Source organism: Sceloporus occidentalis, unplaced genomic scaffold, assembly GCF_023333645.1.
Source record: "Sceloporus occidentalis isolate IW3139 unplaced genomic scaffold, rSceOcc1.0.p SCAF_34, whole genome shotgun sequence".
NCBI classification, from domain to species: domain Eukaryota; kingdom Metazoa; phylum Chordata; class Lepidosauria; order Squamata; family Phrynosomatidae; genus Sceloporus; species Sceloporus occidentalis.
Window position 1 is genome coordinate 4,614,171 of NW_028317014.1, and position 25,780 is coordinate 4,639,950.

The 25,780-nt window shown below is 38.2% G+C and overlaps 1 protein-coding gene across 1 annotated transcript; it reads right to left on the bottom strand.

Annotated features, from left to right (window-relative positions):
- Positions 1-847: 847 nt before the first annotated feature.
- On the bottom strand, positions 848-25,419 carry LOC149298171 (circadian locomoter output cycles protein kaput-like). Its single transcript, XM_089487647.1, has 19 exons — positions 25,388-25,419; positions 22,808-22,962; positions 22,596-22,687; positions 19,128-19,217; positions 18,580-18,700; positions 17,859-17,972; positions 15,634-15,752; positions 15,127-15,209; positions 9,928-10,034; positions 8,588-8,735; positions 6,247-6,328; positions 5,079-5,202; positions 4,552-4,664; positions 4,008-4,094; positions 3,348-3,506; positions 2,723-2,857; positions 1,946-2,256; positions 1,449-1,656; positions 848-997 (listed from the first exon to the last, which is right to left on the bottom strand). Exons 1-19 carry the CDS (start codon positions 25,417-25,419, stop codon positions 848-850), a joined length of 2,430 nt encoding a protein of 809 aa, XP_089343773.1.
- Positions 25,420-25,780: the final 361 nt, after the last annotated feature.

Sequence of the window (25,780 nt, forward strand, 5' to 3'; positions counted from 1 at the left end):
TATATAGGTGACCTAGGCAGCTGCTGAGGACCCTGAGATAGTATTGAACATATCCTTCAGGTTCTCTCCTATGTTAGTAAGTGCATGTAGCAGGCTGGTGCTAGAGACACGGAGAGCCTAGGGTAGTGGAGACCCTACAGCTGCCCCTGCCTGACTCTGCTATTTGGCCACCATTATATCTACTACCTCTGTGATCGTTATATTTTGGCCTAAATATCACCACATCAAGTTGAAATCAGATCTACACTGAAAAACAGAATTTTGGTTTTTAACCAAGTTAAGCAGCTTTGAAAATGGTTATAAAAACATTTGAGCTGAAGTTTTCCAGTGTAAAGAGCTGACCATTTCATGAGACAGCGGCCCAAAATGCAATGCTCAGCAACACGCTGGCTTAAAATAAATCAAACATACAAAATAGCCCACGGAAACAATAACTACAGTGTTATTACCCTGGAGAATCGTTTACTATAAATATTATATAAAATAGTCTTTAGTCTCTTGCTTAGTTAACTTTGGCAGACAAGACCTTTAAAAAGCCCCTGACATATAATTTGTGTATAAGTTCGATACATTAGAGCGCAGTCACTCTTAGTTCTACTTAAAGGCAGCAGGAATCTATTGTATTTATAGGTGGTTGGTTGTTTTATGCCTTGCTTCATTATGCTGAAGTAAATACACCAAGCAAATGTGTATATAAATATACAAATTAGCCATCAAGACGCAGTAGTTGCCCCAGTTACTCTTCAATCCCAATCCATCCAACGTCATTTTAAGCTACAGCTGTAAGGAGCCTTGTGTTCTCTTTAACTACGATACACCTTGAAGGTATGATGGCTTCCTCTATCTGTCATGGTAACTGCATTTCCGGTAGGTCTGTGATGTTTCCAGACTGGGTTTGGTGCTGAGGATGAAGAAAATAGCCCATGGTGCTCTGCTGTGAGATATGAGGCTGCTGGAAAATGTGTTGGGTCTGTCCAGTTTGCATTGACTCGTGAGGCTGCATCTGGAAAGAGTGAAGAACAAACTGGGGTTCATGGAAAGGAAGATACAACATATTGGCCTAAATTCTCAAACAGTATCCCATCTCCATTCATCTGGAAAGAAATTGAGGACATGTTGGAAGGCGTCCTGATGAGAGCTTACAGAAGAAAGAATATATTTTCTATGTATGTTGCAACATCAACATCAGTCTCACCAAAATCATCAGAGTGGTTTTCACACCTTCATTCTGGAACTGGAGGTTCATTATTTAACACCACTGACAGAACACCCCGTTCTGCTTTTAAGGATAGATATATATACTACACATTGACTAGTCATCTACTCATCCAATCATAGATTTGAGCTAAACCCTTCACAAAACATTTTCATTGTGGCTATAGAGAACCTATATGAGAAGATCAGACCTATTGAGGTACATGCCCTCTGGAGCGTGAGAACGCGCTTACCTGAAGGTACAAATGCTGCGGCTGGACCTGTTGCTGCTGGCAGGGATGGAGGTGAACCGCTGAGTGGGGCTGCTGCGGGGTGAACGAGGCCTGAGGGATCATAACTGAAGGCGTATAAGATGGAGTGGGCGGAGCCGATATCACCGCGCTGCATGTGATTGGCTGCATTTGTAAGGATCGAGGCCGCATTTGCTGATCTTGTACAAATCTATGCAGAATAAAATGAAGAGTTGGCAAATAATAATAATAATATTATTTGAAGTTGAGTTATTTGTTGTTGTTAAACTTTCTTACAATTCAGAAAAAACATCAAATCTCATTCCTGTTTTACGGTTTTAAGAGTCTCTGCATTAAAGAAGAAATGTTTCATGGGAATTCTTTTGTCTGCACACAATCAGGGGAATTAGGATAAGATTACATTCTTCATTGACTTTCATATTTGTGAATAATCTTATGAACCCTTGGTAGCATTACATATGTTATGCATTTGCTAGTACCTCAATTGCCTGTCCTGGTTGTAGTCTGCTGATGGTTGTCTGTCTCCGGTCTCAGCTGGTACCCTTGAAGGGGCAGTGGTGGGGTGGGTCTGGGAGAACATCATGGTATTCCCGTAGATGGGCATCACAATGTTACTATGAGCCTGGACCGACAACGCTGACGGTTGTGCTTGATTCCCTCTCATCAGCCTCTGATGCCGTTGCTGCTGTAGCTGCTGCTGGTGCTGTTTCTGTAGCTGCTGCTGCTGCTGATGTTGCTTCTGCAGCTGCTGCTGCTGCTGTTGTAGTTGCTGCTGCTGCTGTTGGAGCTGCTGGTGCAGTTGCTGCTGGTGCTGTAGCTGCTGCTGTGGTGGAATTGGCTGCTGCGGGTGTGATGGTTGTACTTGGTGGTGCTGATGAGACTGTTGATGTTGTGGGTGATGCTGCACTTGAGGGTGTTGCTGATGTGTTGGATTCTAGATTTTATGCATCAAACAATGAAGATGAGTTAAAAATATCAACTAATGGTTAAAAATGCCACTAAGGTATGCTGGATGGTGGTTTTGATACAATTTAAAGTCAAATATCTCTTTGATACAACAAGTAAAACAGAAATCTTGACACATTCAAAGTAAAAAGATATACATTTTAGATTCAAGGTTTATGTGTTCTCAGGATAATCATGATATATATGATAAGATTTGTGCTAGTGGCAGAGATTCATACCTGATTTGATGTCACATACTGGTGTTGTGAGGACACACTAGACCCACAGAAACGTTTAGAAGAGCCCATGACATTCTGAGACTTCTTCCCTATGTCCACACTTGGCCTACCCACTGCAGCTGTCTGAGTCGGCTGCCGGGACACTCTTCTTGGATCTTGTTGCTGCGGTACGCTATTAAACGCCATGGTCATGGGCTGCATCAACATCTTAACAGAAAGAGAGAAGAAACTGAATTAGTCAATATTTTATCAATTTATCCATGGAATTAACAACAGAAGAGCATGAAGAAAGCCTCGATTTTTCCACTCATATGATGAAGGGAAAATGTTTGTGAATAAATAATTGTTAGTGTGCATATAGTTCAGAATTTGTTGAATGACGTTTATCAGGAACTACCTCACCAATAAATGTTATTTTATTTTTTTCTCCATTTTCTTCCGGTACACGTAACATTTTTATTTTCTAACTTTTCCATGGTGTCATGGGTGGCATAGGTGTGTGATGTAGTGTCGTGAACAGTGCAATCATTTCAATAAAGGCTTGATGGCTACCACAAAATGTTGTCATCTCTCCTGTCCCCCATATATAATTAAAATATTGAATCCAGCTCGGAATAACACGGCCCTTGTTCAATTGTGCACACAATATAGGTTGCTTTAGTTGGTCGATTCTAGAATAGAAGACAACCCCTTTTACCTGCATATTGGAATCCTGCACTAGTTGAAGTTGCTCTTTGATCACATGGAGCTCCTCTTGTTGTGTTTTGATGTCAGCTTGCAATATTCGTGTTCTTTCCTCCAGCTGCTCTTTAAGTTGATTTACCATCCCTAGCTGGGAATTGTAAGGGTATACAGGCTAAAAATGAAACAAAATAAAACTGTTAAAAGATTTATTCTGACCATCAAAAGGTTTTGTAAAATATATGAATGGTAAATTGGAACAACCATGGAGCAAAGTTCTGAGTATGGAGAAGTCCATACTTTTCAATGGTTTCTACAGTGATTTCTCCAGATACGGTGATTTCCCACAAAATTGTTATAAATTATAGGTATATAGCGGCGGGTAAATGCCAACCTTATGAACATACTGGAGTTTTAACACGTAACAATGTACATTTTTAATTTCTGGCAAAAAGTAAAATGTACTATTTTGTTAAGGAGCAGCTCTTCTATGACAAGAGCTTTTCTTTAATCTTATAAAATAACAGATCTGTTCAGTTACTGACTCTAGGCTTATCTAAGGAAACCCACTGAATGTATAACTTAGAAACCAGGTGGGTTCTATAATGCATTCTAAGAGGACCCTTTATGTCAGGGCATCTGATAATCCCCCTAGTGCAGAACATATAACATTTACCAAAATAGCCTGTTGTGTTGCAATTGCTTGTTGTGCAACGTGATGCTGAGATAGGTGTTCAGACGGAGCCTGAGGTATTAATACAGACTGGAAAAAGAGCAGAGAAAACACATCAAATGAAAGAATAAAAAATTCAAATAGCAATTCAAAACTCTCCCTCGAAAACTGTGTGTAATTTAAGCTTCCATTTTAGCAATATGGAAAACAGATGTCCAAAATTGTTAAACAAAGTTACGGAGAAATGGAAGTGGTGGGATAGTAGATGGCAAAAAAAGGGATAGTGAAGAAGATGAGTCAGAAGAAGGGCAGCCCGAAAGTGAGTCTTAATCATGTTTTTTTTCCTAAAATCCATTATTGTAAAACAAAACATTACTATGTATTTTTATACATACATGTTATATTTTTACCAAACGTACAATTTCCGCCATAAGAAACAAGTTTAAATGACTGCCCGTTTAATCTTTTGTTTTCAATGCTTTGTTAAAATGGATAAGTCAATGTGAAAATCCTTCATTCCACAATCAGTTGAAGCGGATCTTTTGGCTGGTACCTGATTTGCACTTGGTGTCATTCTCATCTGAGGTTTATCTTGTTGGCTCAGTTGCAATGAATGTCTGGAGGGGGTGCTGGCCTCGGTATGCCTCATTGATGAGGTGGCTAGAACGAAAGAACATATAACCGGAAATTTAAAGAGTGGCAATAGACAACGGGAGTTATATATAAACAGCAATTCTGCTACAAAGTAGTAAAAGCGGAGCAATCAGAAGACTTATTGGTCGCTGTACTGACTGCTTCACTTTTACCACTTTGCTCTAGAACTGCTTTCTATACATAACTCTCAGAATGTATCACTCCAATATTCAGTTCTTCCCTGGCCGTAGTGAAATTTAGTGGCCAACCCACTGAATAACTAGATAATAATAATACTCATGTGTTGGGAGATCATTGGGTCAGCCATTACTGATTGAACCCCATAGGAATTGTAGACACGGGTAGTCGAGGGTAATAGAAGCCAAGCATGTTTTGCATGTTTACCGTTTCTTGCAAATTAATAAATAACTTAGTACATACAGGCAGAGTCCGAGAGAGCTGTATGAGAAGATCTTCGTGAACTATGGGATGAAACAGACACTCTGTCCCGGCTCGTTTCTTGGTTAGCTGTGCACTGTCTGATGTCTAAGTAAGCATTCTGACTCTGGAAGAGAAGGAAAAACAGGGGCTCCTTGTCAAAATGCACAGGGGTGCTCCAATCATGGCTATGTAATGAGTCCTTAGCAGGTTCACTACTAGACTACTAACCACACAGGAATCACTGTATACACCACTGATAAATATTACTGTTGTTGTAGCATGGTCTACAAAGACTCAAGACCATGACCATGAGCCCTCATAAAGTGCACTCGTCTCTAAACTATGAGTGCTTGCGAGTTGCCAAAAAGGCTAGTTTGTAGGGTCTCACACAGAGGTCCAGCTTGTAAATTCACTAAAGCTTAACTTGCATCTGCAATAAATCATTTGTATGCACTAGCATGAAAGTCAATCTACAGCGAATCTCATTAAACCACAGGGGAGACTGGGGGCTGCAGCTTCTACCTAAAATAAGCACATTCATTTTTTTTGCTTTTTCAGCAATGCATTTTAAAGTATTCAAAAGGTACTTTAATATCCATTATTCTTTGGAATAGCTCCCTGAGACATTACACTGCCCCTTAAAGTAACAGCATCCGTTGAGTCTGTTAAGTTAACCTTTAATTCAACAAACCCCTCAAATACTAAGTGAAGAGACCCAAACGATATTTTCCAAAATAAAGAAATCCTGGTGGCTTCTCGACCTGCTGGACACCCACAAATGTATTAATAAACCATTGTAGACATCAGGGATAGGGACATTAATTCACTGTGACCTCTAAGATAATAACGTGGCATAAGGGGGTTTATTCACTAAAGATACATGGAGGGATTTGTTGTTTTACTATCGCTTGACTGTTCAGAAGAACTTTAAAGAATTCTTACTGATTTAACTATGCATTATACAGGGCTAGTCAAGCTATTCCTGCAGCAAAATCTCATCATGGATAGACCTTCATAATGTATAGTCAAGGAGCTGCAACAAAACTCTTGCCTTTAGTGAATAGACCCCAATGAGAAACATTTAAAAATAAACTTGGTTGGCTGAGATTGCAGGGCAACCGTATGCTATGGTAGATCAGACTTATAACATTCGTACATAACTTTGTACCTTTAGCGCCGAATCGGCTAATTCTAACGTTGATTCTTCCAGTCCCAGATCTCTTCTTCTTTCAGCTCGAACCTCAGCATAGCTGTAGAAATGATTATATATTAATGAAAATGTAATATACAGGGTTCTATATGCAAAGGGAAAGCACATCACATATGCTGGAAGTGCTGACATTGGAGAGACTGACCATAAACCAGGTGCGGAAGAAACTGATGATAGATGAAAGCAGTGCCAAATAACACACGCGGAACGTGAATGTTAATAGTTGCACTTTGTCATGTGCGTGATGGATGGCTTTCATCACTTTTGCACGTAAAATATGAGAAAGAGCAGTTCACATCGCTAATCAAAAATACATAATATTATCCAATCAAGGAAAAAAGAACAAATTCCGCTTCTGCTGCTAGAGGGCGCTATTTACTGTATTTAAAACAGGAGCTCACTTACACAAATTCTTAAATATATATACGGTAACACATAATAAAGATCACATCAAATAACACTTAATTTTATATACAATTTTATAAATTGATATTTTTATTTATCACACATAATTGAGTTTTAGTACTTAAAAAGATTTATTTCAGTCCTGTAAATACTGCAGCCTTTAATTAATGCAGATGCAAATTAATCCTTTTAGCCGTCGCTAATTGGTTGAACTTGTTGACAAGTTATGCCTTTTATATAAAAGCTTCACTTCTAGCCTTCTCAAGCTGCAACTCACATAGCGATCCAGAACACAAAGTTAAGAAGACCAAGTTACTCTTATGTTTAATAATAGCTGTGGAAGGAATATAGCTGTATAGCCAGACTATAACTATGCTGTGTCTGGGTGTACACGATAGTGAATAAAGACAATAGATCACCATGTCAGAAACATGCACCTTTTTGCCCCAATCTGTGGGTGAAGGGGCATATTTTCAAGGTCACAGAGTCTGGAGGTGACTTCTTTTGATTCTACTCTGTTCTGATCATATCTAAGACTCTTACTGTAATTTCGTGCTTTTGCTGCCCGTATGTTATGTTTGATATCCCTGCTTCAATGCAGGTGACTCAATTAAGTATATAGTTAAATAATGACAAGGCAAGGTTTCCATGAAGACGGGAATTACAGCTATTTGGTTAGTAATTACATAGAGTCTCTGGCTACTAAAGGGTCAATGTTTAAAGAGTCTCAGGGTCAGCTCATTTAGAAAGCTCCCAGGTATAAAGATGGATGTGGAACCCAAGGCTGGATTTTCCATAAGAAATAAGAGAAAACCACACCATGGGATAAGCCTTGGAAGGCAAGGTGCGAGGGGTTAATTTAAACTACATTCACTCTATCTAATTTTTATTAATATCCACCCGATACTATTTTTTCACCTAAGCGCTGGTAACATTGGTTTTTAACTGCTTTTACATCAATCAAGGTGGGACTTTATGCCAAAATGAACCTGGAATCCCAAACCAGCCCTGACCGATAATTCAAAACAATATATTGCCCTACGCAATGTCCTTCTAAGGGAAATAAACTGAACTTGAAAGACACTTTCAAATATTATATAAAGAGAATAAAAACATAAAAAATTCCAGAGACATTATGAAAAAAAAGAGTTTTCATGTCTTGCTAGTAAATACCAAAAATTCTTCGAAACATATTTTGAATGCCAGGTATGCAGATAACAGACAGAGAAAGACAGAGTAGTATTTGGAAGCACAAAACGCCCTTTATCCACTAAAAAAAGAGTTGTGGTTTCCATGTGTTGACTTCACCAAACACTATAAACAGCCAGCATCGTTGGGCTGACCCTGTATTGAACCTCAACAAAACAAATGAAAATGAATCTGAATTTTCATTTCTTTTCATTCTTTTTTACACGCTCACCCTCTCTCTCAATCACGCTTACTCTCTCATAGAGAAAGAGAAGTGTTTCTGCACCTCTCTTCTTCCACAAATCCAGGAGGTCTTGACAATGCAGCGGATAGTGGGGAGAAGCGGACCAAGACAGAAGAAACCAGAAGACAGAAGAAGCGAATAACAAGAAGCAGAGCTGCAGAAAAGGAGATGGGGACATGGAAGTTATTGGCGGAGACGGTAGGGAGAGATTGAAAAGCGAGTGAGAGGACAGTGAGAAGGTGAGTGACAACAAATGTAGCCTCCAAATGGGAAACGGGAAAAGTCCTCTGAACTTCACTCAGCCCTTCTCACTGGGGAAAGTTGGCCCTTCAAATGAATAGTGAAAAGAGGGGGTTGAAACCACAACTCCCATCAGCTGCGGATACAGCTCACAGTACTCAGCTCAGATGGCTCCTGCGATCTTAAAAGTAGTAGTAGAAGTATGTTTATTGAAAACGATACCTGACGACTGTATGAGTGCAGACGATAAACTCCGGCTTTGAGTTCCACTGATGGTATGTTATGTAGTAATGTGTCTGGAGCCAGATCCACTGCTGGCCTTTGGTGAGAAATCTGTAGTAACAAGACTTTCCCTTTCCATACTGCATCACTGGTGTCCAACAAACAAAACAAAGTAATAGATGTTAGACATAGTGAAAAAAAGTACGAAGCAGTACAAATAATAGTCCTGTTAATTCCCTGTGTTAATGATATTATCATTATTATCTTTTAAATATAGAGCCTCAACAATTGACGCAGCGCTTCTTACAGTGGGGATTCAAAGGGATAATGCAATGGAGCCAAGTTCTCGGTTATTCTTACTCTAAGAAAAGGGAGTACCCCTGCCTATGTGAAAATACATAAACTAGAGAGTAAAACATATCTTTTATTATTAATAATCTTATAAAATCACACTTTCCTAATTTTCATATAGAACGTGCAATATGAACCCACAGTAGACCCCAACACCACGATCTCTCTGTGACCTACTGAGGTTACAGTTGTTTCCATAAAATTAAGTCAACGCCTGCCTATCCATCAAAATGAGCCTAGTTTACTCTGAGGCTATCGCTAGACTAACAGCTAAACTCCCTACTCAACTATAAAACAATTCAATTAAGGAATCCCTAATAAATAGAGACAGACTGGGAGCTTGTATTCAATAATGTTCCTGCCTAAAAGAATTAGGCTAACTAATACGAGAGGTATAGATCCATCTAGCTATATAAAATGACAGAGTAAGACATTAAGGATAGGGGGCCTGTGCTTGCAAGCTTACCATTACCTCTAATTGCACACACTAACCCTTACATTGGCTGCAACCAAAGAGGAATAGTAACTTCACGCAGAGGGGGGATAACTTAAATGTTGTGTAATTCATATCATTATCATACAGATGGCTTATATGATCTCTAAACTCAATTACATAGGTATATTAACATGAATATGAATATGAATTTTTTAGTGCATGCGTTGAGATCAAGTTTGCATTTCTAATCCACATAAGTCCCTCTTAACCGTAATCAGACTTTTCAAGGTTTAGGGTCACTGCAGTGTTTCAAATCAGGGATGGTTTTATAGCCAACCTACGGGGCTGTAGGTCACTATATATATATATAGGTATACTCTAAGACTGGATATATCTGGATGATAATCTTTTTGGCTTAACACCATCTCTGGATATGAAATCTCAGCCTGACGGAGAGTCGGAACATTATCACAGAACGTTGCACACGTTTATGAAAGTAATGCATTTTTGAAAAGACATCTATTTCCCAGTAAGTAATGGGAAAACAACTTACAGTGTACATGGCACCTCGCTAGGAGCTCCAGGTCATCTGCATGATAATAATCATAGCCTGACGTCCCAAGCACTTCGAAGGGTAGGTAACCAATTATAGGTGGAGCCCTGGAAGAAGAACATATGTTAAGAGAAGCTACAGCTTTAGCTGGTAAACTTACGAATACAATATTTAGATTAATAGCAGTCTCTTCTGGCATGAAGTAATGAGATCCACTTTCATTGGAATCTTCAGACATTTCTAGTAACAATTGTGTTTTGCTAAGCAAGGTTATCTTGTGACGCTCCCTCACTTGCTGAAAACAATAGTTCATCAGAGACACTTTGACGAAATATGTAATCACATTAACAATAATGATTCCTACATACACTCATCCATCAGAGTCTATTGCCTCCTGGGTTGGAGGTAGGATGTGCTGAATAGCTACCTGCAAAGGGGTAGGACTTGGGTGGAAAGAAGGGATGGGGGATTTAAGCCTGCTTTGGGGCTTGGGAATCAGTTGTGATCTCCAAGGAATATCATATAATTTCTAGGAATAATCCGACAGAATGAATCATCTTCTTTAAAGGACAAACTCACTAATATCGCGTACAACTACAGATTCTGGCAAAGCTCATGACAACATTCAGTTCTGATTGATTAAAATCCTGAGTTCTAACCGGCGTTGAACTGGTGCCTAAAACTACATTGTTAAAATAATGCAAAAATATGAAACGTGCCATGTTTTCACGATGTGCAAGTAAGTAAATTCACCTTAAACTGCTTCCTCTAATATGCTGCATGCACTAAAAGCAGAATCTACTTGATAAATTGGAATAGATGGTGGCTGCGCAGCGTACTATTAATCAGCTCTTCTGTATTCACTGCAGCATTATTTCTTCCATTAGTTTTATGATTTAAATAGCAGTAACATTGAACTCCTTTGTATTCAATATATAACACATAGCTGAAACATGGATTAACGCTCTCAATGATGTTATGTTCCTAAAAGTAACTCACGCATCACCATAACATACTCGGCCTCTCTACTGTTTTTATCCTGGACGGTCCCAAGAACAGATCTTGCTTAGTGTTTATTAAAGTTTCAGCAGCCAGGATGACATAGCTTACCGCTGGTACACTGAATTAAATATATGAGCACCTGATTTTACTCTTATTCTTTCATCTATTCCATTACATTTTAAAGATTCTGCAGATTGGTTTGCCGGATATTTGTGGAGAGACAACATGGACGTAATGATACTTATCGATGGGACAGTCATGATCAGAGGATCTCCCAATTCGGTCAGCCATGTATACTGGCCTAGGATGACTAGGCTTGGACCTAGCAGGTCCGGGGGGCAGCAGTCTCTGCAGCAAAACCAAGGGGGAGACCTGCCTCTAGAGCAATCAGCCCCCCCCCCGGTGTGTTGCTGCCCTATGGACTAGTTACAAGGGGATGTCAGATCTCCCCAACTGGCCTATTTACGCTATGAAAGCCTGTGCTGAGCTGACACAGGTCTTCAAAGCCGCCATTCAAAGTCACTGTGCTCACTTAAGACATGAATGCAGAGTGGGCAGCTGAGGGCACTGCCCTGGGTCAGGCTTAGGGTACGGCCTTGGGTCAGGCTTAGGGAACTGCCCTGGGTCAGGCTTAGGGCTCTGCCCTGGGTCAGGCTTAGGGCAGCCTCAGAGGGAAATATGTCTCTGAACACACCAAAAGCGAGATAGTGAGCTGCTAGGTGGGACAGCGACCGAATATCAGGAATTGCCTGCTGAAAATGCGGCATTTAATAAGTATGTATAATATTATTTTATAGCAGACAAAAAAAGATCATTTTATTACCAGTATTTTTTTATGTTAGTTTATTGATGTGTTTTAATCATATTATATAAGATGGAACCTAGACTAATTTATATTTGTCACCTATTTTATGTGACCATGCTACATTTGTATGGAGAAGACGTGCAACAAATATCTTTAAATATATCATTAAATATTATTTAACATTTACTTTCATGGTTGCCCTAAAGCTATATATATATATATATATATATATATATATATATATATATATATATATATTGTACCTGGTATGGCATATTCTTCTGACAGTAACAAGGTTAAAGGAACTGTATGTACTAACAAAAAATATAAAACAAATTTGCCATACTATGTGGCGAGTGTGTCGAAATAATTCCTATTGTGTTTTTATTAGAGGCACCTTCCGCTAATACTATATTATTAAAGAGCCCCTCCCTTTGCATGTATGTTATCAAAACATTTTTATTCCATAAACTTCCTTTCTGAGTTCTACATCGCGATTTTACGGGTATCTCGCAGTGTATTCTAGAACGCCTGCAGTCGCTTTTATCGCTGTTGGCGCCTGTGTATGTCGCTGGAACTCTTAAAGCTGCACTCACACCAATAACAAAATGTACTAGAACTGAATGGGTCGACCTATTTTATTTCTAAAGGCTTTTGTGACCATGCTATGCATTTTTATGTTTCGTAGGCAAAGTACATATGAAATGGATGAAGCATCATTAGCGTACAAAGAGGTATTCATATTAAATGTATAAAAGTGCTTGCATAATGTTGTGGCACGGCTGAGTCAGTTCCATTATGGAGTGTAATGCGGTGCATTTCTGTTTAGCACTGCACACTCCGCACTAGCCTCAGATTTACTGCATTAAGAAAAAAATATAGACAAGATGTTGGTACCTTAAATCATAAAGGTGTATTCATTCATGGGCGTTTGTCTATTTTCTGGGTCAAAATGTAACTCAATGAGATCGCCATGTGCCTAGAGTGGATGGTACGAATGATTTTCTCCAGTTTAACAGATTATAGGCAAGATATTTCAACTCAACTCAATGAACCCCCCATAAGGCGCTCCTGGGTGCCGAAGGTGGAGATTATGCAGACCTACCGGATAGCTAAATAATAGCTGTTAATCAGAGGTAGAAAATCAGCTATAAGAGCTAAAGAAGAAGATAAAACAAATGGTCCAGACTCCAGCTCCAATAGAGCTGCACAAGACTACATCTATCCCAAAGCCCAGCAAATCAATAAAGAACGCGTACCCTTTCCCACCACACACACAACGCAACAAAAAGCCCAAGCCTGGAAGACATGAAAATTCTAGTAGCTTGTAAATAATTCCATTTACCCTATAACCAAATATGAAATTGCAAGATAGAACCCCCCCCCCAATAAATGCCTACATGTACAGTTTATTTCTACAGCAAGGCATTCTAGGACTGTTCTTTTTTTCCAATGTTTTCATGTATTTGGCCAAGAAGAAAGAATCTGCAGCGATATTTTCAGAAATATGTCTTAAAAATGTATTATTTTAAATATGTTACCCGTATATTTTGCATTTGCCTTATATTCAGTCTGTCCAGGTCTGAACGTTGTGTTCTTTTGTTTGATAGTAAAATAATTTAATGTACACTGGACAATGCTCTTTGAAATGTCAACCCTGGATCTGTCTGATCATTTATTATACAAGCACAGAAGCACTTAGAATATTTTTGATGAGAGCATTAATGTAAAAGTATATAAAATTACAATATATTTCACAAAGCTTTGTTGTCATTTTCCTTCTCCTTGAATGTATTATTAATTATTATATTTATTTACAATACATTTCATAGAGTCCCAGTATGTGCTATTAGATTATCAGCGTATAACTAAAACAAAAGGAACTTCAACAAGCTAGCGAGCAACCGGTCTCAATCTAGCTACCACTAAGAAGCTTTCAACTGGCACATTCTATGCCCGGAAGAGATGATATCTGTACCTCCTGTATCTCTAACCAAAGAAACCTTCAGAAAAACCCATCTCAGTTCCTAAAATTCCACTTTTTCAATCTATTTTTGAAGTAGCCTTAAAAAGTAGGGGGACCACATCAACCATGCGCTCCAGGATGCGTATAATTTTTCCCTATTCCTGACCAGCAAAGATAAAGTTCTGCTCTGCAGTCTGTTTGATCATGGATGTGTACTTGGATGTGTACTTGTGTGTGTGAGCATGGATGTGTAATTGTGTAAGTGGGGTGAGATGAAGTGTGTGTTAGTGAGTATGAGTGTGTTTTTTTGTGTAAGTGTGTTTACATATGTTGTTACGTTGGAAGGGGGGGCAATGTTGGCACGGACTAGCTGTTGAAGTTGCCTGGTCTTCACAAGGCTGTGGTTTTGCATAGAACACTAAATATTGTGAGATTTTTTTTTTTAAAGAAAATACATTAGAATGTATATTAAAAATATACATTTCCAAAAAAACATTAAATGTTGGCAGCTGCCGTGGCTCTGTATATATAATGTATATTTACCAGAGAAAAGGTGTCAGCTTTAGGCATGCTCCACCTCATCATAACAGCATTAACCATTTTGCATTTGTAAACTAGGACATTTTTTAATTGGAGATTCACACCTTTTCCACCATCTCCCAAAGCCCATTTTTATAACACAAATGTCCTTGCCCTGGGTGTGTATATGTACTTAAAAGGTGCGGCCATCCTGACACATTTCTCTTCCTTTTGTGTTTATGCTGAGCCATGTCTGATAAAGATTACTGTGCCAAAACAAATGAAGCAAGAGCCTATTTTATGCATTTACAAACGTATCATTTGGAAGTATTTTGCCCTCTGCCTCAATGAACCCCTGCACATAAAGTCTAACAGATAGACAATGCTCAGCTTGATATTGCAGAAAGACGATAAACAATAATTGAATAAAATATTCAAAAAAATACATTTTCATTTTCCAATTGTTGTAGAAATATGAAGTGAAAAAGTAAGTCTAATCCTCAAAGTCAAATTTATTTCTAAAATGTGGCTCATTAAAGGATATGTAGGAACTTTGGGATTTTCGAGGAGCCAGCATAGGAACTCTCAAAACAGGCTGGTCCTACCATATAGGAAAACCCGGGGATGGACTAGTAGGCGTTATTATGAGGTTCTTTTCAATGTCTGCAAGCAAGTGCATGCAAAACAGGGGTGCTGGAAACACAGTTTGCCCAGGGTACCAGAAAACCTACACTTAGCCCTTGGTTGTGTATGTAAGCAATACAGCTGCCAAATAAAATGGAGGTGACTGACAGAGGGGTTTACTCCGTGATCCTTGGTACATCATCAAACATTAGCTCTTACAACGGCTCGTGCCAGCGTGATAATTATCCGCACAAAGCAATCAAAATGGAATGGGAAGTTTTACCTGTGATCCAAAAACAGAAACTTCCATTCTAAACTGTGTCTTGATGTGAATTCTTCACACGGTTCCTCTATGTTGCACAATTCCTGCAAAAAGAATACAGGGTTTGTGATAGAAACGTTGAAATACTTAAAGAGATTTAACAAAGGACAGGAGAGGAGTTTATTTAAGGAGAATAAATGTTAGAATAAGAGGCCCACAATCTAAAACTAGATGGGCTGAATGGTTCTTATGCGTCATCAGACTCTGTTTCTGTGTTTCAATGTACTTGTATACTCTAAGAGTATTCATAGTAAATTTCCTAGTATGCTCGTGTTATTCATACATTCTGATATTCACAACAGCTGAAAACAATAAGTTATCCTTCTTTTCCGTACTAAGATTAGAAGCCTTTGCTGGTCTCCTACACTATGATCTGGTTATTGTGCACTTAAAATAGCAGAATGAATACATGGGGATTCGGAGTGCCTTGTAAAACCTCTTTTCATCCTATATTGCGACTTCACTCACCTTCAGAAACTGCGGTGTAACAAGCCTAACAGTGGCTACAAGACATATCTGTTCCTCGTTGGCAGACCGGAATGCCCTTGCAACAGCTGACTCAAAGCCATTATACGAAGATGTAGGCACTGTAATACAATGTGACAGACACCCACATCAGCAAATATTACCACCATATATCTTGTACAGATCATAATACAAGTGACCTTCTCTTAGAAGTTCAGGTGAACGCAGATTGTACAGTATGATCTTATCAGACTCGTCAATCACGGAGAAAACACAGTAAGACAAGTTAGCCTCTTCCTCAGGTTTGTGACCTTGCAAAAGTCAATTTAAGTGTTGCGTGTATATTATTCACACACTATTATTATTATTATTAACTTAATAAAACGCTTAATAAAAAAAACCCACCTATTCAGAAAAACACAAAACCTGCATTCTCGATAAAAAACATCTTTGAAATATACAGACCCCCAAAGTCTCCACAACACCATGGCTGTAATCAAATTGTCATTCCTCTCCTATGTCAATCAAGCAGCCATACATTTCCTATCTCATTCCCTCTCTACCTCATAATAGATTGTAAGCTCACAAGATAAGACCCTATTCTTCTTTTGTACTACTATGCCTTAGTTTTCAAGGTATTGGTCATTTTGTATTCTCATTGTAATAGTGCTACAGATTCTCTCTTATTGTAATAATGCAATGGAATCTACTGGTGCAAAAAGTAGTAATAATGATAATAATGTAATCTCCAATTTTACTCAATTGATTACATGTCAAGGTATGCGGTTAGGTGCTCGCATTCACAAGAAACACTTAGAGAAATGGCTTTAATGTAGCCACTTAATACACATTTTCTGTAAGTGATTATGTTAAATAGAAAATGTGGTTTAAATCTCAGATTTGAACCACATGAGGTCACATTGGAATACCATTGTGTAAAACAAGAGCCTGTCTGGTCAGATGAGAGTTTTTGTACGGCTCCGATTTGTCAAGAAAAGTGTGTAGGGTGTATCAGATTAGTTTAACAGTGTAGAGACACCCAACTTAAGCTTCTTAAAGTACAGCTTGCGGTCAAATCACGTGCCATTGACAGTGACTCGTTGACACTACAAATCGAGTGGTCCTCAGAGTCACCGTTGCCCAAGCAAACATGAGGAACTCAACTCAAAATCACAACTGAAGCCAAAAAGTTGGTGGAAATTGGTGATGTCTGAAGTAAGGGGAAAGACCCATGAAACTCGATAAAATCTCAGTAAATGTCAGGGTTATTCTTATGCCAACATGGTATCAGAGCGCCCTGTCAGTGCTGGATACAACACGCTCTCAGCAAGGTGTAATATAAAAACATACACAGCTTAAGTCAAATCATAAGTGGGTATTTCCTGTCATAAAAGAAGAAATGCTAAATGTTACTAAAGAAAATATACTGGCATTAGTCACGCTGGCATTAGGAATAATGACATTAGTCATGTGGCTGATGCTCATCTGATAATTAGCTGATTAAATATGGATACTCATTATGGGAGCGTGTTATTAACTTCACAACAAAGTTGATTGCGCATATCATTACATTACGATACACTGCTTTTTTTCTTTAAATATTGCATTTGTTTCGTTAACAGATTGAACATTTACTGCAAAATAATCGACACTTCTTGGGCTACAGTTCCACTAGACGCAATGTGAATAGCATTCAGCCAGGTATTTAGGCATGGGGCTGGGATGAGCCCTTTAGTGCTCATTTTTTGCTTGTATGAAAATAAATTAAAAACTTTTAAAAAAAGGAAATAATTAATTTATGCCCAAAGGCAGCCACTGGTTGTCGGAATACTGAATCTAAAAGCTGAATTTAAATTGCATTAACGTTCTTGGATTTTGGGGACATTTTTGTGTCCCTGGATTACTTGGCTATTAGAGCGCAAAAAGTTGTGCGTGAGGCTCCTCTCATACAAGCAACGAGTATCTTAATACACAGAGAATGCAGCAGATACTATCAGTTCACATAGACAGATACTTCTTATTGGTTTGAGTGCGCTACAATTACAAACACACTTGCAATTTGCATTTGTTTGTTCAAAAATGCCTTGTTTTAATGGGAAAAAGCTGTGTCATACCCATATGCTAAATCTTCTGTATATCTATATCTACACATATATTATACCGATATATCTAGAGGTAGGTAGACACATAGATCAGCATACTATTTATTACCCAACATCAATACTCACCATGTGTAAAAAACTTAAAATCTACAACAAATTTGACATATTCATATGTTGGGGGCTCATTAGGATCGAGGCTTCCTCTTGCCAGGTGACAGCAGAACTCTACTTGTTTTTCATCTTAAAAAAGAAAAGAAAAGCGGTAGGTGTTATTTAGTGCTGGTTATACGTGTGCCATTTATTGCTGGTCCTTATCAAGCAATAAGAATAGCTTTTATGACTTTAGATCATGTTCTTTTTATGGAGGCTATGGAAGACAAATGGATGTGGCTTAATGGTAACGATGGCCTTTACACCTTAATCTGACCAGCGCTTTTTCACTGATTTTCCTATGAATTAACCTAATTTAGATATTAAAAATAAGTTACTATGGATGTCCATTAGAAAACACTAATTATTCTCCATACATCTAGTGGACTCTCTGCCGTAAATACAGCCCCACACAACTTAACAGGCTTTGTGCTTTCCCTTGCTATGTTGTCCAATTTCTTCAGTTACTATGTTTTATAATAAACCCCAGTCATCCAATTAAAATTTCAGCTTGGAGACCATCATCTGCCCTCTCTCCATACTGAGACGCTATATTTTTACCTTGACCAGAGTCCACCTGAAAAACTCTCGATATGGTCCCTTTTTCCAAAAAATGCTCTTTGGTCCTACTACTATATTATAAACTTCCGTCACATACAATCAGTAATAAAATAATAATAATAAGTAGTAAACTTACTGTTGAAAAACTCTGGAGTGATGGGTTCCGTCATAAGTATGTGTGGTGCCAATAGTTTGTAAACTTCTCCGTGCTCTCGCTCTGGCAGAAAGTTTAATATATTTTGGTCCACCAGATCTGACTAGTACAAAAGAATGCTTTGTCATGTTCATGAATGTGATTGAATAATAGTAAAAGATTTATAGATATGTACTAAAATGTACGGACAGACAATGGTGCTGCAAATATTTGTAGCCTTCGGGACAGTGACCTAAAAAGAACTCAAGCACATTCTTTTTAAAGAAAAGATCAACGCTTTTTTTAGTGGCAGAAATATTTGTTGAAGTATTTTACAACCCGAAAAAATAGTTTCTTTGTAAGACCAAAACACAAATATAGTCAACAAATTGGCCAACTTCCATCCTTTGCACCTTAAGTGTTCTCCTTACATTGGCCACTTCATTTTTGATTGGATCTGGTGTCTAATTGCGTTGGACATCACTGGTCTTGAGATTTCTATTTCATATGCACCAAACTAAAACTAAACATGAATAGCAGAGCAAACTTACCGGTAAATGACCCAGAAGAGATGAAACACTATCAGATACATAAATGATCATCCCGTCTGTGGTCAGTGCGATGAGGAATCCATCCAGCGCCTAATGAAAAGACGCAGAAAGACAATAGAAAATTGATTTCTTTTTTTTTTAAGGACAGCGCCAGGCATGGTTTATTTATAGGAAATACAGATGGTAATCCTATTTATTTTTAGCTGGATTTATTTTTAGAAATAATAATAAGCTTAGAACTTCTGAAAAAAAAAATACACAGCAGAAGTCAGTGCTACAATGTACATATCAAAAGATAAGTGTGCTGATTAACAGTTTAGTGATATTCTGTAAAATTCTATACCATTTTTAATCATTATTGTGATGCCTACACTATACTATAAGTGTCGGCTATACATTCTGTAGATCATTACATGATTTAATCTGAGCTCCTTGTCATTATATCTGGCAGTTCCACACCATACTAAATCACTTTTGTCAGGCATTTATTATCCTCTCATTATCGTTCTGCTACGAATGTGTCAGGAGACCTGAAAGAATAATATTATAATACTCAGAACTCACAAGGTGACCTTACCTTAAAAAGGTAATCAAGAACATTTTTTCATAGGGACAGTTTACTCCCCCAAACAGCATTGCTAAGCATATATATATATATATATATATATATATATATATATATATATTGTACAATACATTAGTAAATGTATTATAAATAAAATAAATAAATAATGGAAGGATTTTCTGTGCGGGATGATCGGGTCTCCCAGTAGCCAGTTCTGGGGCTAGATGGCAATCAGTATCCCGTGTCATCCAACTTCAGCTAGGAGTGCATCTCTTAAAAGGTGGGGGTAGGGAAAGAAAGCGAATGCATAGTGGGGATTATGATAAATCCCTCCATGCAAGAAAAGCCGGTTATTATTATTGCCCCTTTAAATGTATGTTTATATTAGATACCGAACTAACGAATGGTAGAATAATTCCTTTAGTGAATGTTGCTCTTTTTTATGAAAACAATGTCAGGTACCTAATTCACAAATAATTAATAATAAATAAGTGGTACTAACAAATACATGCATCTGAGTATTACAATGTATCGCATAATTTTACATAAACAGAGGTACTTGCACAGCATTAGATCCACCTTCATCAGAGTAATCACATTCATTACCTCTTACTACCCACTAATGGTTTACAGCAGTAGTCTTATAGCGTTACCCATATATATATTTCTCAAGGATAACTAGACATAAAAAATACCCAATTTTGACATTTTTCCAGCAGACCTTTCTATAACCCAGCATTCTTAGCCAACATAAAACCGCTCTGTCTAATTCTGTACTTGAAGGTAAATAGGATTATGGCGGTTTTAATTATGGAGGTCCTTAATCTATTGAAGAAGCAAATCAGTAGTTCTGTTGTTTCTCAGGTGTGTCATTATTAGCAACACTACAGCAGCTTATTAAGAGTTAATATATTCTCCAGGCAAAGTAGGGGACATCTGATATACAGTACACAGCTAAAAACTTATCGGCTATTAAGACCCTTCCTGTAGAATATTTCACAATAATAAATTGGAGTTTCATATTTATTCGAGATTATATTGTAATGGATAACATGACATCTCAACTTCAAGACAATCCTGGTTTGCACCTTAAAACCCAACTCAATGAATCTTAGTCACAAGTATGGTTCCCCTCCACCACTTCATCTTCTGCAGTTACTCATGCTTTTCTGTAGCTTTATAATGTTTTACCCTCTTTCCACCCCTCACACCAGCTATTAGATGGGGTTGCTGTTATGGTTCTATGTAGTAGAATAAACCATCCATAGGATCATTTAACTATTACTGTTACATATGAATTGGATAATTAGAATATTAACAGATCTTGATATGTACCCATCTAAACTTGTTCTACTCTATGGAAAGTCTAGACTAAACTGCTAAAATGACTGGCTATTCTATGAATGATCCCAATGTCTATGTATTTTTTAAATTATTGGTCAAACCTCATATGGCTAGTAGACACTAGGGCGACAATTATGATGGGCTGTTGTGGTGTAGATTGGTAATGTTTTACCCCCAGCAAAAAAAACGTGGCAGGATTTCTGTGTAAATAGGTTATGGAATGGAATTCAGATGCATGATCTAAGTACAAAATCTTTTCCTTGATACCGGTCAGCTCACAACCTAAGGGGCTTTGGACAGGATAGACATGTTTTCAACCAAGCCCATGGTACTCCTACTCTTTGTCCTTTGATGGTATACCAAGTTCACTTTACCTAGCAGGCTTAAGGAGCGTAGCTTCTTCAAACAGCCTACTACACGGATAATTACGGCATTACATGTGCCAATTCTATACACTCCCTGTACTACAAAAAAACTAATTGTGGTCAAATTGTGCCTCCACTTGCCCAAGTGGAAAAAAGAGACAAGAAGAATGGATTATACAGAGCAAAGGATTTGCTTTTCTTGGAATGAATTAATAAGGAGGAACTGCTAGTAACTTCTTCAGCATGTAATTTATGTGCAACGTATAACAATATATTTTAGAATAACAGAAGGATAATATAAAACACTTTAATATCAAAATAAGAAGCTTATTAATTTTACACTTTCTATGTTTTTAACAGGAACAGATGTTAAAATAGAAAGGAAAATTTTCTTCTGTAAGACGTCTCCAGAGGCTCAACGAATCCAACAGGCAGTTACTTCCATAGCCTATTACAGCTTTAAGATGTAGGGCAGCATATACCGGTAATATGTTGGATCGAAAGGGTTAAATGCTGCTTTGCAGAGGGCATATGCATTAAAAAGAAGTTAAAGAGATTACACTATGTCATTGAAATATCCTTATAATCTTATATGCTCCAAAGTAGCTTTTACTTCAATATAGCATTTCAAGTAGAGGTTTAATACTCCAAGGCACATACTCTTACCTGGAAATTTACGTGAGAGTAAGGCAGGGCTAGGCGAAATCTATGGCGGACAGCTAGTCCCAGTTAGATTTAAAAGGGGATTGAGGTTGGCTGACAGTAAACAGGAGAGGGTGGGGAGTGGGCACAGCCTAGGGGTTTCCCTAGAGGTGCAAAGAGGAATCAGGGTTTCACCAGGAAACCACAGGTAAACCCTAGTGAGTTCCAAGATTTGCACATACCTACCCAATGGGTCTTAATCTACTGATGTCCACTTGGACTTGGTAAGCATTCTGACCCAACTGTAATCAGTACACTGAAAGGAATCAGGTGATAAGGATGTGCACGTTTTCTACTACATTGGTGGATACAATCATGAGCTCAGAGGTGCAGCCTCCACAGAGAGCTAGTCATGGAGATTTATGCCACAGGGGTAGACATCTCTGTTCTGTGGCAAGCAGAGGATAGGAGACTTTTTTTAGGAGTGGAAAGTGCCTCCTTTCCTCAAGTCCAAGAAGGCTCCACCACTTACTACATCAGCAGGCTTCTTACCTCTAACATCAGCTGGGTGAACTCCTCATTGCTAAGGAATGACGGTTTCCAGTCTTGCCTAATTTCACAGGCCTCAGTCTGTGCCGTGATTTCTGTAAAACAAACACTCACACGTTTATTTCAGTTCAGATTACGAAAGCGGAAAAAAACTTCAATATTTTCTGTCTTCAGCCTGCTGCTAGTGAGGAGCCAGTAATTACTGTACAAGATACCTTTCTGTTTCTGCAAGAAATCGATTGTCCTCTGCAGTATTGTGGACTTGTCCATCTTAAGAGGGTGTCCATGACCCTGTAACATTGTGCAGAGCTCCTTAATGAGGACATTAAACTGGTCTCTCCTCTTCTTCTCTGATTTGTTCCGTGACGCCCTGAAAAAAACATGGGAATGATCATTAGGCTGGTGCTACATATATTCACAACCTCTATAGTGCTGTTTTAAAAGAGAACAATTTGTTTTTGGTGACAGAAATTAACTTACAGCCTAAATTGCAGTAAATATTTCTGTCAAGTTTCCTAAAATTGTAACTTTTTAAATAGTTTATTTTCACACTGCCCACATTTACATAGATTTGCAAAAAATATTTAAATATTATATACATTTTAATTTTGTCCATATACAAATCCCCTGTTGATCTATTAGCATCTGTGTGAATGGTCTGCAGAAGCAAAGCCATAAATTAGACGAGGCAGTCATTTTTCAGGATGAGGAAGCAGGTGTTTACCAAAATAAAATATTTAGAACTTGTCTAGTTCCAGAACATTTTAATTGTGTCCAGCAGCGAAATATTTAGCTAATAATGATGTGTGACCAAACATTTTCTACATAGTTTCTGCATGGACATATGGAAAAAAGGTCCGTCGGGTTATGAGCACATCAAAAAGAAAACTGTGAAGTGACTAGAATTTATATTGAATAGCGGGACAAGCCGATACGGGCTCGAATCCAGCTTTAATAACTGTCTCCGCAGTTACACGCGGTCACCTTAATCTACCAGCTGTCCAGAACACGCATGATATTTTATTTTAAAGCCATCTTCACTTTAGAACATCAATAAAAATGAATGAACCATTGACTGATGCGGTAGGCTTTTAATCTGACGTGTTTGGAGTTATCTTTTTATAAGCCAGACTGTTAATTAGAGTGCATATCGTGTTCCGTGCCCTGAACGGCTATTGAGGAAGTAGAGTAATCAATGTGACCGTGTTCTACATCTGGGCAGTGAGGTCTGCTTTTACACTTCTTAGATGCGGGTGCTTTTTACCTTTCTGTACAGAAAGTTCTTGAAGGAGAGATAAATGCACTATATGTAGACATACTGAGGGGTACATCCATTGTATTCCTACCCTCCATGATGTATCTAATCTAAATGTTTCTTGACAAAGAAGACATTGGTATGCTTTAGTGTGTGTCCATCGCATTTACTAAATACTACAGGGCACTGGCAGTCTATGTTTGCTATGTTGGACTCTTAGGCCATGTTAGTCACATGGCCTAAGAGTTACCAACATGCCAAGAACATACCTACGTAATCACCGGTGTGTGAGTTTCTCAGTCTCTAGGACTGATTCACCTCAGTTAAAGGAAGGAATTGCTAATAGTTATGTGACCGGTGTTGATTACTATAAATGGTTAAGACAGCTGACAAGTGTGACCTGTGTTACCTAGGAAAATTACCATTGTTTTAACCCCTTAAGGGCAACCCATTAATGACAATGCATTGTGAAAGGGTTAAATGTCACATCATAAATGTATTAGTCTAATGAGTAGAATACATTCTGCATTCTCCATTTTACCTCGTATGGATATAAATTACACATTTTTCAGTTACAGTTATACAAGAGTATGTTCATAAAAGTCCTTTAAAATAATCTCAACATTGTTGCAGGGCCTGGGTATCTTATCCAGGTGTTTCCTTGTATTATGTGACAACTTCTCACCGTGTCACCTCTTAGCTGGGGTATTCGATTAACAGATGGAACAGATGAAGAGGCTTTCTGTAGTATTATTCTGGAATAAACACGTTTGCCGTAGGTGCTTTATACTAAAAGAGATAGCTTTTGGATTACTTCCCTGAATTATGCAAAACATTATTGATGCACAGTGTGGTCTTTTTCCTGGTGCTTGCATAATTAAGCCAAGAACTCACGTTGCTTTAAAGGAAGAATTACACAGTTTCAATATCGAAGTAGTTGGACAGTGATGTTCTATTCAATACGCTTGAGGTGCTAACACTACAACTTGGCGGTGTCAGGCCCAGATTCACCAGACACAAGCCACTCATAACTAGTTCTAAGACTATGGTGAAACCTTCTTCTGTCAGCCACTAATTCAAATCACTGCTGTCGCAAGTTGGACATAGCAGAACACTCAAAAATACACTCAGCAAAGAGGGGAGCAGGGTAAGGGCCAAAAACATATGGGAGTTGTACAGAATCCTCCATGCATTTGCAATGGGGACAACGGGTAAAGTTAAAGGGACCATGTGTCTAGCGTATGCTTTGTTTCTTCAAATTTTTACAAAACTCTAGACTAGAATAGTTTACTATCCTTAAAATTATAAAATTTGTTATTGCCCTCCATGGGTTCACCTTAGCCAACATCCAAATAAATAAACACAGTTTTAAAAAGTTGTACGCAACAGAAAACCTTGTAGTACCAAATAATCATTGACGGTGCTCAGGTTCTGATACCCAAGTTACAGTACAGTGGAAACCCCAACCACTTTGTACATGCTGGACGGTGTAGCTGGGGTGTCAGGTGTGTCTAGTACATAATGTAAATGTAACACATACCTCTTTGCTCTGTCTTTCTCATCTTCATCCATCAGAACTTTTGGACAACACAGGATTCTAGGGAATAAAACAAGGAATGTAACTAAATTTTATATTGATTCAGCAGTGGTGTCAATACAGCTTTGCCATATCTCCAGGAATCAGTGATGGCTAACAGTTATAGTCATAGGCAAAGTTTTAGGGAGGAGAGAGTTGGAGAGCTTGTCCTCCTCTTAAAAAAACCCACAAAACCAGGAATATAATTGTTTTCATTCTACAAATCCTCCCGAGTGCTAAGTATACTTCAATCTCACGTTTGGACCTCTGGCTTGACTCAGACCTAGTTTGATAGCTAATCCAGCTCAAACTTCTCTTCATACTCAGTATTTTGGTCATAAGGGACTTGAGAATGAG

Coding starts and splice junctions, on each gene's coding strand:
- LOC149298171 (XM_089487647.1), bottom strand. CDS start 25,419: ATGGATGAAGATGAGAAAGACAGAGCAAAGAG. Junction 2,858..3,347: donor TGCAGGATTCCAATATGCAG/GTAAAAGGGGTT, acceptor CTTTCTGTTAAG/ATGTTGATGCAGCCCATGAC. Junction 1,657..1,945: donor AACCAGGACAGGCAATTGAG/GTACTAGCAAAT, acceptor TATTCTGCATAG/ATTTGTACAAGATCAGCAAA.